At 40.3% G+C, this 16,329-nt stretch overlaps 1 protein-coding gene across 1 annotated transcript in view; it reads left to right on the top strand.

The window, feature by feature from the left end:
• The window catches only part of NBAS (NBAS subunit of NRZ tethering complex), an 892,343-nt gene that overhangs the window by 379,316 nt on the left and 496,698 nt on the right, over nucleotides 1-16,329 (top strand). Inside the window, exon 32 of the mRNA XM_030198850.1 lies at nucleotides 3,306-3,419. Within this exon, the coding sequence (XP_030054710.1) occupies nucleotides 3,306-3,419 (114 nt within the window). The remainder of the gene's footprint in view (nucleotides 1-3,305; nucleotides 3,420-16,329) is intronic.

Consider the following 16,329-nt stretch of genomic DNA (forward strand, 5'->3'; position numbering starts at 1 on the left):
GGTTGGCAGACAGGCTCGAGCCTTGTTTTGTTGTTCTTGTTCGCGTGCCACTTCATGTAATTCGCTCAGCTGTCTTGGTGTTATGACGTCAGTTTTATCTACTCCATGAAGCAGGCCACCTCCGAGGGACCCACGGTTCCAGGCAGCCTCAGAACATTGGAGGTGAGAATTATTATATAGGATGGTTCATTTGCATCCCACATTTTCCCACACATGCAGGCACAATGTGGCTTACAGAAAATTAGGAAAATTACAAATTGTGAAGATACAGATAAAGCGAACAAAGGTTATATAAGGGGAGCATTAACTAACAGTGGAAAACCAGGCAAGATGGGGAATGTATTGGGGAATATTAATCAGCAGAGTTATGGAAGAGCAAAGTCTTCTGCAACCTTTGGTGCCTAAGATTAGCTCCTATATTTGTGACTCTACACATTTTCTAAGATTGCAGAATTACCAACTGTGGCCTTAAATGAATGAGGTAGTACGATGATAGAGAAAGGTAGCTATTTATGTGAGTTTCCTCTCTTTCTGAGTTTGCCATCTTTCTTATTGTAGTTTCTCCTATCCTTGGTTTTCTCTACTCTGTCTTGTTGTGCAATTGAAGTTTCTTTCCCTTCTTATATTGATTAGTATGTGTACTGTATTTATTTGCTAGCTCATGAGAAGCAGTACAGTAAATTCATATTAAACATGAACTGTACCTTTGTGTTTTCTTGAGTGATGGATTGGATGAGGTTCTATGTTATCTCAAGCCTTTTGCTATTCTTTGATCAGGAACTGGATCTGGGAATTTTCCTGCTTTCACTTAACATGCTGTATCTGAGCTCTCACGCTGGCCGCTTTAAGGGTGATTGAAAGGATTTAGCTTCTGGTTGCATGTTGGACAGCTCACTTGACAATTTTAAATATACACAAAATATATGTTTATTTGGATTTGGTTCATACTTTTTTCTGTCGAGCTAAAGGCAGATTACAATCAGGTGTAATAGGAGGAGCATTTTCGAAAGGGACGTCCAAGTTGCGATTTGGACGTCCTTGCAAAACGTCCAAATTCAGGGGCGGGGAAACCCGTATTTTCCAAACAAGATGGACGTCCATCTTTCGTTTCGAAGACACCATCAGGGACGTCCAAATCCTTAAATTTCACCGTCCCTAGATTTGGATGTACCTAGACATTAACGTTTCTGATTTTCGGCGATTCTCGAAACCAAAGACGTCCATGTCAAAAACGACCAAATGCAAGCCATTTGGTTGTGGGAGGAGCCAGCATTTGTAGTGCACTGGTTCCCCTCACATGCCAGGACACCAACCGGGCACCCTAGGGGGCACTGCAGTGAACTTCATAAATTGCTCCCAGGAACATAGCTCCCTTACCTTGTGTGCTGAACCCCCCACAACCCCCCCCAAAACCCACTACCCACAACCGTACACCACTACCATAGCCCTTACGGGTGAAGGGCAGCACCTAGATGGTGGGTACAGTGGGTTTGTGGTGGGTTTTTGGAGGACTCGCTGTTTCTTCCACAAACGTAACAGGTAGAGGGTGGATGGGTATGGGTCCGCCTGTCTGAAGTGCACTGCCGTACCCACTAAAACTGCTCCAGGGACCTGCATACTGCTGTCATGGACTTGAGTATGACATCTGAGGCTGGCACAAAATATTTTGAAAGATGTTTTTTGAGGGTGGGTGGGGGTTGGTGACCACAGGGGGAGTAAGGGGAGTTAATCTCCAGTGGTCATCTGGTCATTTCAGGCACCTTTTTGTGCCTTAGTCGTAAGAAAAACAGGTCCGGGTGATGTCCTTGTTTTTTCGATTATGGGTCAAGTACGCCCAAGTGTTAGGCACGCCCAAGTCCCACCTTCGCTACACCTCCCACACGCCCCTTTGAACTTTGGCCATCCTTGAGATGGAGTGCAGTTGAGGACATCCTAAATTGAGCTTCGATGTATCGATTTGGACGTCCCTGGGAGAAGGACATCCATCTTCCGATTTATGTTGAAAGATGGACGTCCTTCTCTTTCGAAAATGAGCCCATAGGCCTTTCATATTAGAAACACTGCACTCTAAATACCAACATATCAAATGGAGGCATCAAAAAGGCTCATTAACCTGTATATTATGAGGTTAATTTTAAATCTGATGAGATTTTATAAGCATATTTAAAATTGACTTCATAATATATAGGCTAATGAGCTCTTTTGATGTTTCCATTTGATAGTTTGGTAGTTCAAGTATAGGGGTCCTTTTACTAAGGTTCGATAATAGATTTAGCATGCACTAATGATTAGCACAAACTAAATACTAAGAAGCCCATTTTAAAACCATAGGCTTCTTAGCACTTAGCATGCACTAAATCAGTTTGCACTCCTTAGTAAAGGAACCCCATAGTGTTTCTAATAAAAAAAAAAAAGAACATATATTTGGTGGATATTTACAATAGATTTTTTTATTTTAAAAAAAATAGTTAGTGTTCTAATATAGTTTCAGGTTTGTTTTATTTTGTGAATATGTCCACTTTGTTGTTTAGACAGCAAACAAAGAGAGGCGGTTTCTCAGAATCTCGGCAACAGTGGTTGCAAGTGCTTGGTACAATCTGCTCTAAAACCTGCAAAGACTAATTGCAGTTGACCCCTGAGGCAGGCGCTGTTGAGCGCTGAAACAAGGCCCATGTCGGGTCCACTCTATTAATGATTGTACCATTATTCCAGTTCTAGAGGCACTTTTGTTGTTTAAGCAGGTCACTTAGGGGTCCTTTAACTGAGGTGCACTAAATGATAAGATGCCCATAGATAGTCTTTTTTTTTTTTTTCCAAGCAGCTCGTCTTAGTAAAGATGTTCAAACTTTTTTACTTACTACTTCTAATTATTTTCAGTTTCGGAAATATGTAAAAACTCACTTATTCCAGAAATCTGTTTTGCAATCTAATAACTAGTATAGATTAGTTTTATCTAAGACTTTTTTTTTGAAATGTGTATGTAAACCTTGCTGATTTTTGCTTGTGATTCCTAGAAATATCCAGCTTTTTGCATACTGGAGTCCGCTTTGAACCTTGAGGTATTAATGGAATACAAGTTACATAGTTAATGTTAGAATATAATGGGCACCTTATCTTTTACTGTGCGCTAATCATGTTAGTGAGCCTTAGTAAAAGGACCCCTTAAAGAATAGTAATATTCATAGCGAAACATTTCACATAGTACATATTTAACAAAATAAAGTATAAAGATTTAAAAATCATGATTTACTATGCAACCATTTTTCCAATGATTACTAACTATGTAGTTTTATTTTTTTCCACAGTTCGTTTATGCACAGATCGCCTCGGTCTTATCAAGAATTGTATTGCTGAGCGTCCCACAAACTATAAACAATCTGCAAAGTTCTTGAGTCTTGCAAGTTTGCTGAGGGTAGCAGGTAAAAAATGTTTAACTGTTATACATTACAGGCTATGTCGAGTATGTAATGCTTGAGGGCATGAACGCTAATCTTCAGGTTGTATATTTAAAAGGATGTCAGTACAGTGACCGCTGGAAGTGAAGTCCTTTAGGGCAACTGACTCCTTTTACTGAGATAGTCTCATATTTAGTTGCTATTACTGTCTTTAATCAGTATTGTTGAACAAGCCTGATTAAATTTGTATTTGAATCAATAGTTTGTATAGATTCATGATTTTGAGGGTTCCATCATTTAACAAATTTTAGTTAATTTGTATAATAGCTTTGAAATTCTGGTATTATGAGTCCAAATCTTAAGTTGTGTTTTAGTAGCATACTGGTTGGATACTTACAAGAAAAACCTTGGATCTTACTCAAAAAGGATTTTTTTCCCATTCTGTTTCCTCATGGACACCTTTATTAAATAAGGCCCATTGTTTCAGGATAGCCAAGTAGAATTTCCATTTAAGTTGAACTGTAGAATTCCACTTTATAGTCACTGAATAATGATGCAACTGTAATTATTAAATCACACTGTAATATAGGGAATCCTTTTCAAACAGACTTTAGGGTTTGGCACGTGTCTATTTGGTTTTCTTCTTGTCAGATTTTTAAAAGAGCAGCAAAGGACAAGAGGGTTGAAGTACATAGCTTGAAAAAAACAGCACAAAGGGCGTTCAAGACTGGAGTAGACAATGAAGGGGCATTTTAGTGCGTCTAAGGGAAGGGAAAGGGATTGGGACTTGACATACTGCCTTTCTTTGGTTACAATCAAAGCAGTTTATATATTACACACAGGTACTTATTTTGTACCTGGGGCAATGGAGGATTAAGTGACTTGCCCAGAGTTGCAAGGAGCTGCAATGGGAATCGAACCCAACTTCCCAGGTTCTCAGGCCGCTGCACTAACCACTAGGCTACTCCTGCACTATAAGTCAAGGTTTGGATGTTTTGCATTAAACATACCAAATCCGAATAGGAAGTATACCCATTTTCAACAAAAGAAAAATGTCTTAACTTTTTTTTTCCCCAAACATTCCGATTCAAACAAGGTTTTATACTTTTGTGTTTACCTTTTTGGCCATTTAAAAAAAACAGAAAATCAAAAACCCAGCCTTGCACCAGCTGTGTATAATAAGATTCCATTGTTTTACCTACTGCCCAAAATACATAAGCGTTTAGAGCAACCCCCAGGTCGCCCTATTGTCTCGGCAAGAGATTCGTTGCTAGAACGCTTGTGTAAATTTATTGATAAACACCTGCAGCCATTTTTGAGTTTGATAAAATTGTACATTCAGGACACGACCCATTTTCTGCAAATCCTACAGAATGTAGACACAGAGAACTTGGATAATTGTATTTTTGTCACTCTGGACGTGTGCTCATTATATACTAGCATACCACAGGATGAAGTGCTAGAAGTGATAACTATAGTTCTAGAGGAACGTTTTCGACCACACTTGATTCCCACTGACTTCTTGGTAAAACTGAGTGCCATAGCAATGAAGAAGAATTTTTTTTATCTTCGATAAAAATTTTTTTTAACAGAAACCGGGGATTGCAATGGGGGCTACATTCGCCCCTACAGTGGCTAACGTCTTCATGGCAAGGTTGGAGGAGAAATGGATTTATAAATCTACATATTTTCAATATGTCCACTGCTGGAAGCGTTTTATCGATGACATCTTCTGTTTGTGGATGGGCATGACAGAGATTCGTGAGCTATCTTAACAACTGTCATCCGCAAATTAAGTTTGAGATGGTCATCGATAAACAGAACATAACCTTTCTAGATTTGCGGTTAGAAAAAACAGCTGAGGGGTTCCATACTACGGTGTTCTCTAAACCGACAGATTGGAACTCCCTGTTATATTTTACAAGTATGCACCCTCCGCACATGAAGAAAAATATCCCTTTTGCACAATTCTTGCGCTATAGAAGGATTTGCTCCTCAGAACAGAACTATAAACAGCGTACTGAACAACTAGCTTCCAAGTTGATGCTGCGGGGGTACCCTCGACACATTGTTAAGAAAGCAGCCAGAAGGGCTAGATATAATCCTAGGGAAGCCCTCTTAGAATATAAAGCCACTAAACAAAGTGAAGATATACTTCCATTTGTATTGAAATACAATGCAAATACAACCAGATTATGGAAAGCCATGAGGAGACACTTTGACCTGCTCAAGACACATCCCACATTTGCAAGATCTAATATTTTATTTTCATATCAAAGAGGATGTAACTTAGGGGACTTGTTAAGTCCGAATGATTTGTGGTCAGAGAAGAAGTTGTCAAGTGAGATAGGCAATCACAAGCGATGTGGCCACTGTTCCGTGTGCCATATTATGATAGAAGGAGAGGAATTTATTCAACCAAACAACAGAAGAAAATGTGTTTTGCGATCAAACACTACTTGTGAGTCAGCAGGTGTTAAATATGTCATCAAATGTACCTGCGGCTTACTATATATAGGGCAGACTACTAGAAGCCTAAAAATTAGATTGATGGAACATCGATCTTGCTTGAAATTGCGGAAGCATGAGGCACCAATGGTAACCCATTGTGAGACTTACCATCATCAATTTGACAATCTGACTTGTATGGTTTTGGGACAGATGAAGCCATCCCAAGGACGAGGTGATTGGAGTAAAGCATTACGGCAAAGAGAACAGAAATGGATCTATTTCTTCAACTCAGTAGAACCAAATGGATTGAATGTCCGAGTTGAATGGTCAGCATTTTTCTAACAGGATTGGAGATTTAAAGCGGTAGACTGTGGTAAACGGGCCAACGGATACATGATCGATAAGAGTGACCTACTGAATGACGTAATCAACCGGACGGGGAAGAGAGTTGCCCTCCTATATATCCAAGATGTCGGATTCTGCCGATTGTTACCTGCTTGGTTTTTTTTCCTAGGGTGCAGCAGAGTAAACACTGGATCAAATATTTGTACTGGAGATGAGAAGAGAGCGATACAACCCCTGACACAGCAATAGCGAAATGAGGGGCTCCCTGTCGTTGGGTTGCACAGCTGGTGGTACTGATAGGAACAGAGCGCCATAGCGATTGGACTTAAAGCTAAGTGTTGTCTGGAGGGTACACCGGGGCTGAATACGAACTGACACTATATATGTGAAACTGACTTTATCAAAGAACTATCAAATAATTGATCTGAGGAAGAAGAGAGACACACACACTGTTTAGAGAAAATTTGAGATTTATACACCGGGTACAGCAATTTGGAGAATAAATGTTGATGCTGATGTGTGAAATGATGGAGTTTTTTTTCCTAAGCCATATGATGGGAAGCTGAGCTCAAACCTTATAGTATGTAAGTCAGGCTGGTTGAGCGGCTAGGCTGAGGCTTTTTTCTCCACCTTGAGTGGATGTGAGGTAGTTTGATAACACCAATTATACACAGCTGGTGCAAGGCTGGGTTTTTGATTTTCTATTTATTAAGATTAGCTAGAGTGAATTATAGGCATTAAAAAAACAAACAAACCACAAGTTAAAAACGCACAAAATCAAGTCTTTGAGATGTAGGAGGGGGCCAACATTTTTAGCAGACTTGTCCTCCAGACATAAGAACATAAGTGTTGCCATTCTGGGACACACCGAAGGTCAATCAAGCCCAGTTTCCTGTTTCCAACAGTGGTCAATCCAGGTTTCAAATACCTGGCAAGATCTCAAAACAGTAAAATAGATTTTATGCTTCTTATCCTAGAAATAAGCAGTGGATTTTCCCCAAGTTCATGTTAACCCTTTAGTGTCCAATGTTCCTGTAATAAGCCATATGGGAACATTGGGCACTAAAGGGTTTTTAACAATAGCTTATGGACTTTTCTTTTAGGAAGTTATCCAAACCTTTCTAGAACCCTGCTAAGCTAACTGCTTTTACCACATTCTCTGGCAATGAATTCCAGAGTTTAATTACACTTTGAATGAAGAAATAGTTCTCTGGTTTGTTTTATGTTTAAATCATTTTTATTAGAAAGTACAGAGTCACATGTTTCAAAAATATCTTTAACAACATATCTAAGCAAAATCATGTATGTCGAACAATAAACATTAGTAAATATTTTGTTAAGAACATTCCCCCCCTTTCTTCCCCATTACCCCTACTTCACAGGTTCATTCCCCATCTTAATACGTAATCCTAAAAGCCTTACATCTATTCCCTCTCCCCTTCCCCTCGTACTTCCCTTGTTCCTGTTCCCCTCCCCTCTTCCCCCCTGCCTCAACTCCTAAAAATACACATGAAAGAACAGTCAGCTCATGAAAAGGAAGGTGACTCTAAATGCTGTCGTATTCTGGTTAACTTGTTCAGTATCTGTTGTTTTATGGTGGGTTGAAGTGTATTCCAATATCTCTGCCACACTCTTTGAAATGCAAGCACGTCACTGTCTCTGCGTGCCGAGATGGCTATCCCACAGAGCTCTAAATTCAGAAGCTCTGTCATTTTAGTCCTCCACAATTCTCTTGAGTGGGCTAGGGCTTCTCTCCATTGAAGCAGAATCACTTTTTTCCCAACCACTGTTACTCGCTGGAGGAAGCCTACTAGACCTGCAGGGATGGGTTTTGTCAGATCAAAGCTATCAAATAAGATCAGTGGGTGAGCAGCCACTTTTCGCTTCCAGCATAAACTCATCTCTGTTAAAATCTGTGTCCAAAACTGATAGATAAGCGGGCCGAGCCAGAACATATGCCCCAGCATTGCCACAGCTGCTCCGCATTTAAGGCAAGTTCCTGTTCCAAAGCCCGCTTTCAACGCTGTGGCCGGTGCCATATAAGCTCGCAGCGCGAACTTATACTGTTGCTCCCACTGTCTAATGAAAGGGGTTCTGTGTTGAATAGCTAGTAAAAACCTCTGTAGCATTTCAGCCGTGAATGTAGTTCCCAGATCTTGCGCCCAGTCTGTTGCAATTTGAATGTAGTCAATGTCCTCTGTCGTATCTAGGAGAGATCTATGATGGAAACGCAGCAGCACAACACTCTGAGCCCCTAACGTAAGCATTGTAGACAAAATATCTTGTACATCTTCACTAAGATTAAATGCTCCTAACGCGTGGGCATAGTGTCTCACCTGGGTGTATGCATAAAAATCACAGTTAGAAATTCCATACTCCCTCTGTAAGTCTCCAAAGGCTTTAATCTGTTCTTCTTCATCTAGCAGCTGATAGAGGTAGTATATTCCTTTCTGTCTCCAGCGTACAAACGCTTTTGTGGAGGTACCATCTGGGAAGTCAGGGTTCAAATCAGAGAGATAAAAGGGGTTGCAGCTGCGGAAAACCCATGCCTGTGACACAGCCATCTCCACGTTGCTCGTGCCGAGAGCACAAAACAGTTAAATGGTGATGTATCCACTGGTCTCTTTTTTGTGGTATGGAGTAGGCAGCTCAGGTGTGCCTCCTGTGTCATGGAGGCCTCTAGACACGTGTTTGTGAAATCCTGGGTCCCTGTAAGCCAGTCTCTGACATGCCTCATGGTACAAGAGATCGTTAAATAATGAACATTAAGTAGCCCCATGCCCCCTTGCTCTTTGGGTTTATATAACACATCTAAGGCTATTCGGGGTCTCCTGTTGTTCCACAAAAGCTTTTGTAATATTACTTTTAATTTCTTCTCCTCTCTCCCCCGCAAGTACAATGGCAGCATCTGAAACTTGTACAGCCACTTAGGGGCTATCATCATATTATATAGAGCAATGCGCCCCGCCAAGGAGAGAGGGCAAGAACCCCAAATTTCCAGCAAGCGTTTAGTCTCTACTAGCAATGGCATTACATTCTCCCTGTACAATTCATGCATCTGGACTGGGACCACCACCCCTAGGTATTTCAGCTGCCCATCTGCCCAACTAAAAGGGAAAGGACCTACCCACTTCTGTTTAGTTATGTTTAGTATAGGAAGTGCTAGAGATTTTGAAAGGTTTAAACTAAACCCCGATAGGTCCCCATATCTTTTTATCTCCGCTAACAAGCATAGTACCGAGGCCTGCGGGTCATCCACCAAGAGCAGCAGGTCATCCGCATATGCCAAGAGCTTCACTATTTCTTTACCCACCTTCATCCCCTTAATTTGTGGGTTAGTCCTGATAGAGCACAATAATGGTTCCAGGGAAATAAGAAAGAGCAACGGCGACAGGGGACAACCCTGTCTCGTGCCCTTCCCTATCGAGAATTCTGCAGTTCTTACCCCATTTACCAGAAGTCTCGCCCGCGGGTCTGTATATAGCGTTATAACTGCCTGCAGAAACCACCCCTGAATTCTGACCCATTTGAGTGCCTCAAACATAAATGTCCATAATACCCTGTCAAAGGCACGTTCTGCATCTAAGCTAATCACCTCTGGTTTGTTTTAATACTTCATTGCATTCCCCCTAGACCTAGTATTCCATACCACTCATTATTTTATAGACCTGTGTCATATCTCTCATTAGTCGTGATAAAAGGTTTTGAGAAAGAGAGAAAGTCTCGTAATGGTGAGATAAAAACAGCAGGGGTGCAGTAGAGAAAGAGCGAGTAGTATAGACGTGTTATCATAGGTGGGACTACTGCAGCAGGGCAACTATGGCATCCATTAACTTCAAATACAATCAATCATTCTTGGAAGGAAAAGCTAGGGAGAAATAGTAGTTTTTTTAACATAACTTTAAATTTACTAAAAGAGAGTTCTGATCAGTGTGTTTTGGGGAATTGACTCTGAAACTGGATGATTTAGTGAAATGTGATTGATTTTGTACACATGGAGGGGCATAATCGAAAGGGGCGCCCAAATTTTCCTGAGGACGTCCGTATTATTGAAACAAGATGGACGTCCATCTTTCGTTTCGATAATACGGTCAGGGACGCCCAAATCTGTAAATTTAGATCGACCTTAGAGATGGTCGTCCTTAGACGTGGTCGTTTCTGATTTTCGGCGATAATGGAAACTGAGGACGCCCATCTCAGAAACTACCAAATCCAAGCCCTTTGGTTGTGTGGGGAGCCAGCATTCATAGTGCACTGGTCCCCCTCACATGCCACATGAGGGTGGGAGGGGGTTAGTGATCACTGGGGGAATAAGGGGAGGTCATCCCCGATTCCCTCCGGTGGTCATCTGGTCAGTTTGGGCACCTTTTCGTGGCTTGGTCGTAACAAAAAAAGGACGAAGTAAAGTCATCCAAGTGCTCGTCAGGGACGCTGTTTTTCGATTATGGGTTGAGGACGCACATGTGTTAGGCATGCCCAAGTCCCGCCTTTGCTACGCCTCCAACACGCCCCTGGGAACTTTGGTTGTCCCCGCGATGGAAAGCAGTTGGGGACGCCCAAAATCAGCTTTCGATTATGCTGATTTGGGCGACCCTTTGAGAAGGATGCCCATCTTCCGATTTGTGTCGAAAGATGGGCGTCCTTCTCTTTCGAAAATAAGCCTGATGGAGTAGCAAACAAATGTTGATTGGCAGAATGAAGAGCACATGAAGGGAGTATATGGAGTGAGGAAACAATAGAAAGAAGTGGGAGTCAGTGTATCTAACCTGATAGTCCAATGCTAGGATTTTAAAGGCAATATGAAAGACTGGGAGCCAGTGTTCAACCCTTTGTTTGCACTGTGTATTAATTTTGCTGCTGTGGTCTGTATAATCTGCAGTCTCCATAGTTGGTGCTGGGGTTAACCTCTAAGAAGTGACTTGCAGTAATCTATTCAAGATTTCACCAGTGAGCAAATCAGTAGTCTGAGGGATTGGGTATTAAAAAGTGCACATGCTGAATGAATTAGTCTTAGGGTGAAGAATGATTTCTGTATGCACCATAAGACATTTGAGAAGAAAATACGGGGCTTGTGCCATAAGACGTGTGAGATGAGACTGGAAGAACTGAATATGTATAGCCTAGAGGAAAGAAGGGACCAGAGAGATATGATACAGACGTTCAAATACTTGAAATGTATTAATATAGAAACTCCTCTCTTCCAGAGAAAGGGAAATGGTAAAATTAGAGGACGTGAGCTGAGTTTGCAGGGTGGTAGACTTAGGAGTAATGTCAGGAAATTCTTTTTCATGGAGAGGATCGTTGATGCCTGGAATGCCGTCCCGAGGGAGGTGTAGAGACAAAAACAGTTATGGAATTCAAAAAGGGGTGGGGTGAACACAGAGGAACTCTATTTAGAAAACAGATAGTAGAAAACAAAAATAAATTTAAAAGGAAAACCTTAAATGGCTGCAGAGGGTGGATGTGTGAGTGACACTTGGACAGCTACTCTGGCTGTAAAGAACTAAGGCTGGTGCCAGGTAGGCTTTTTAGGTCTGTGTCTATGTATGGCCATTTGGTTTAGGATAAGCTGGAAAAGGGCTTCAATGGCAACCTCAGTAGCTAGAACTGAGGACAGTGCTGGGCAGACTTTTATGGTCTGGGTCCCGCAAATGACAAGACGGATTTGGATAGGCTGGAGTTGGCTTTGACTGCAACTCCAGTAGCATCGCTTCCATTACATTTCCAATAACCGAAGTGATCCTTCTCTGTCACCACTTTTGTGAAGAGGGACCACATCAGCTCTTCTCCCATCCCAAGGAACCTCCCCTGTTTTCAAGGATTTATAAAACAAATCTTTTAGAGGACCTGCCAGAACCTCTCTGAGTATCCTGGATGATCCTGTTCGGTCCCATGGCTTTGTCCACCTTCAATTTTTGAAGTTGTTCATGTGATTCTGATACTTTTCTATAAGGTGCGCTCATTGCTAGGCAGAAAAGACCATGACACATCTGCACTCTGCCATTGGTATAATCCATTTGCTGATACACACCATGGATGATTCTATATATGGTGCCAAAAAAAAAAACCACAGCTAGCGCTATTCTATAACCCATGTCTAACATTTAGCATGGTCTATAGAATATGCGTAGCTCCTGGACCCATGACTAAATTTAGGTGTGACCACTTGTGGCAACTAAAACCTGGTGCAAATGCCCATGCCTAATTAGATGCAGACTGGGCACATTCTGTAACAGTGTTCACAGTTTCTAGGAATGAACATGACTTGCCCATCCCATGACCATGCCCCCTGTATAGATCTACACACTAGAAATTATGCACAGCACTTTACAGAATACACTTAGAAAGTTGCATAAATTATAATTAGTGCCAATTGGTGCCTTTAATTGCTCTTTATTGGACAATTTTCAGCACATTGGCTTGTTAAATAATTAATTTGCGCTTGCAATTTGACTGCACTGCCAAATTTGCACTTGCAACTTTAGTCGCCATATATAGAATCTGGGAGCATGCGACTAGCATGCCAATTTTATAGAATAGCTCTTAGCACATACACCTGTAACTGGCAATTTGTGACGTCAATCACACACGAAAATGTGCCTGTTCCATAAACTAGTGAGTGCAGTTTGGTGTCTAAATTTGAGTGCCCTTTCTAGAATTGCCCTTAAAACTTTATAGGCCTCTATAATAAGGAACATAACTCCTAAACAGTTTTAAAAGCATTTCTTTGAGCATTTCTGTTGTGAATTGCTAATACATATCGAAAAATCATTGAATGTAAATTTTGACCATAAATAATTTAATCTGTATTAGTCATTTTTTAAGATTAACCTAGTCAAAACTAGTCATAAAATAGCCATAAGAAATCAGAATATTGTTTTAATTCTCTGTCTGACACTTAACAGAAATACCTGCCTTCCAAATTAATATGCTATCAGTAGTGTTCTATTATCCATGGCTCATTAATTTTTTTAATATCTTTTCCTTCATCTATATAACTTTGATTTTACCCAAGAGGCTGAAATAATAATATGTATGCTCTTGGTTTGAAGACCCCAGACAGGTAGACAACCAGAAATATTTCATCCTGTTCTATAGTTTTGCCTTTGTGACACAATTTATTGTTTCTTATGGAGTATATGGAAGATTAATCCTATGGTAGTTAAATCTTTGAGATGCATTTTTCTTTTATTCATTAATAACTTTCTTATATCTCTATTAGTTATAACTTGCCTATTAAATAGAAAATACATACTTCACAAATAATGTGTTGTTGTGGATTTAATAAAATTGTTATTTAGTTTGGTAAATTCTATGAACTGCAATAATTCAAGAAATAGTACTGAGATAAAACCAGAAATTCAGTTTCTTACTTCTCACATTCCCCCTTAGTTTGTCTGGTTACTATTCATTGAACCTTCCTCATAATGATACAAATAGTCTGGGGAAGATTTCCCAGGGATTCTCTTCCAGCTAATTATTCACCCTTCATTATTTATAGAACATTGAATGGTTTAGTATTACACTGTATGAATCATAGTGGCCCTTTTGGGCACATTTTGGCCAAGCGATAGTATCTATTGGAGAGGCTCCATCCATTTCTGCCTGTCTGTATGCCTAGGTACAAAGAGAGAGAGAGAGACAGACAGACAGGCACACAAACACTCACACACACTCACACTCTCTCTCACCCTAAGAAGACAGTTGTCCATGTTTTTTCACACCCAGTCTCCAAATACAGATGCATTAGTTTACAAATGGCTGAAGGAAAACCTGCCATTTTATCATAGTATGGGATACTTCTATAAAGTATGTATTAACATTTAAGCACTCATTTCATGCATACATCATTTGAATAATGTCAAACACGTGCACATGCATAATTGCCAGAATTCCTCCTAAGCATTCTTCTCTAAATATGCACATATTCGATACAGTTTATATTTTACAGGTAGGTGTACACATGGGTGGAGTTTGGGCAGAGTAGGGGCAGTACTCACATATACGCTCATGACTTAAAGAATTCTATAAGTTATGCGCCTGCATCTCCAGCAATTAGGCATGAGCACTTATTTTGGCTTCAGTGCTTGAACCTAAATTATAGGTGCTTATTTTTGCTGTTACGCTAGTATTCTATATACAGGAAAGTAGGTGCCTTTGCTCCTTTAATAGGCTTTTATTAGGAACCCTCTGGGTACCTATTTTATATGTTCAACTTGTTAAAAGCTCAGTTTAGTCAGAATAACAATATACAAATAAATGTTGGGAATGGCAATTGGACAATTAAGACAGCAGTTAGTTCTGGTGATTATTTCTGAATAGCAGTGCAATATGGAAGAGTTCAAGGAAAAGAGTTCCAACTCAAGAATTTCTATTGCTTTAGCCAAATGGCAGATTAAATTTAATGTGGACAAATGCAACGTCAGGCACATTGGGAAGAATAATCCAAATCATAGTTACCTAATGCTGGGATCCATCTTAGGAGCCAGCACTCATGAAAAAGATCGAGGTGTAATTGTAGACAATATGCTGAAACCTTCTGTGCAGCAGTGGCCAAAAACGCAAACAGGATGCTAGGAATTATTAGGAAAGGGATGGAAAATAAGACTATTATAATGCCTCTGTATTGCTCCATGGTGCAACTTCATCTTGAGCATTGTTTGCAGTTCTGGTCTTCATATCAAAAAAGATATAGCGGAATTAGAAAAGGTTCAAAGAAGAGGGACCAAAATGATAAAGGGACCCGGAATTCCTTTCATATGAAGAAAGGCTAAAGAGGTTAGTGCTCTTCAGCTTGAAAAAAAAGAGATGGTTCAGGGAGGATATGATAGAGGTCTACAAAGTCCTGAGTGGTGTAGAATGTGTAAAAGTGAATCGATTTTTTGTACTCTTTCAAAAAGTACAAGGACTAGGGTACACTAAATCAAATTAAATTTCTTAACTCAACAAATAGTTAAGCTCTGGAACTCATTGCCAAAAGATATGGATACAGCAGTTAGCATGTCTGTGTTTAAAAAAGGTTTGGACAGATTGCGGGAGGAAAAGTCCATAGTCTTCTATGAGATAGACAATGGGAGAAGCTACTGGTTGTCCTGGGATTGGTAGCATGGAATCTTGCTACTATTTGGGATTCTGCCAGGTACTTGTGACCTGGATTGTCCACTGTTCTAAACAGGATACTGGGCTAGATGGACTGCCTCATTAATAGGTGGGTTATAAGTGTGAAATTAAATAAAACTTGGTCTTACCCAGTTTAGCTGTTGTATTCTTATGTTAGCCAACACTCAAGTCACTCATAAAATTGATTTTGTAACCAAACTTCCTGTTTTTCACCATGATATTAGAAACTCTTGAACAGATTCTATAACCATTTGAATTAATTTGTCCTTTGCTATTCACATACTTTGTGTAATGTATCTATGAAAATCCATAGTTTTCTACTCAGGGCCCTTATGATACACAGGTTGATACATAGATTTTAAAATACTTCAGAAAAAAATGTAGCTAATTACAGTCTTCGTAATAGAACTAAGAACAAATTATTTCATAACACTATGGGGTCCTTTTACTAAGCAAAGGTAGGCGGCGGGAGGGGGGTCGTTGGGTCGTCGGCAGGGGGTCCAGGGGCAAATCTATGGGGGCCCAGGCCCCTGTGGCCCCATACTGTATACGCCCCTGGTCTGTGCAATCAGTGCCACTGAATGTATGTATTAATTTGAACACTGCAACTGATGTTTAAATTATGACAGTGACTGCCACTGCTGAAGATTACCTCCATAGAAATTAGAGAAGAAATAAATTTAAAAAGGGGGAATATGTATGTCTATCTGTCTAAATCTCTCTCTATATACAGTGGTGGAAATAAGTATTTGATCCCTTGCTGATTTTGTAAGTTTGCCCACTGACAAAGACATGAGCAGCCCATAATTGAAGGGTAGGTTATTGGTAACAGTGAGAGATAGCACATCACAAATTAAATCCGGAAAATCACATTGTGGAAAGTATATGAATTTATTTGCATTCTGCAGAGGGAAATAAGTATTTAATCCCTCTGGCAAACAAGACCTAATACTTGGTGGCAAAACCCTTGTTGGCAAGCACAGCGGTCAGACGTCTTCTGTAGTTGATGATGAGGTTT

This window comes from Microcaecilia unicolor, chromosome 3, assembly GCF_901765095.1.
Source record: "Microcaecilia unicolor chromosome 3, aMicUni1.1, whole genome shotgun sequence".
Classification (NCBI taxonomy): Eukaryota; Metazoa; Chordata; class Amphibia; order Gymnophiona; family Siphonopidae; genus Microcaecilia; species Microcaecilia unicolor.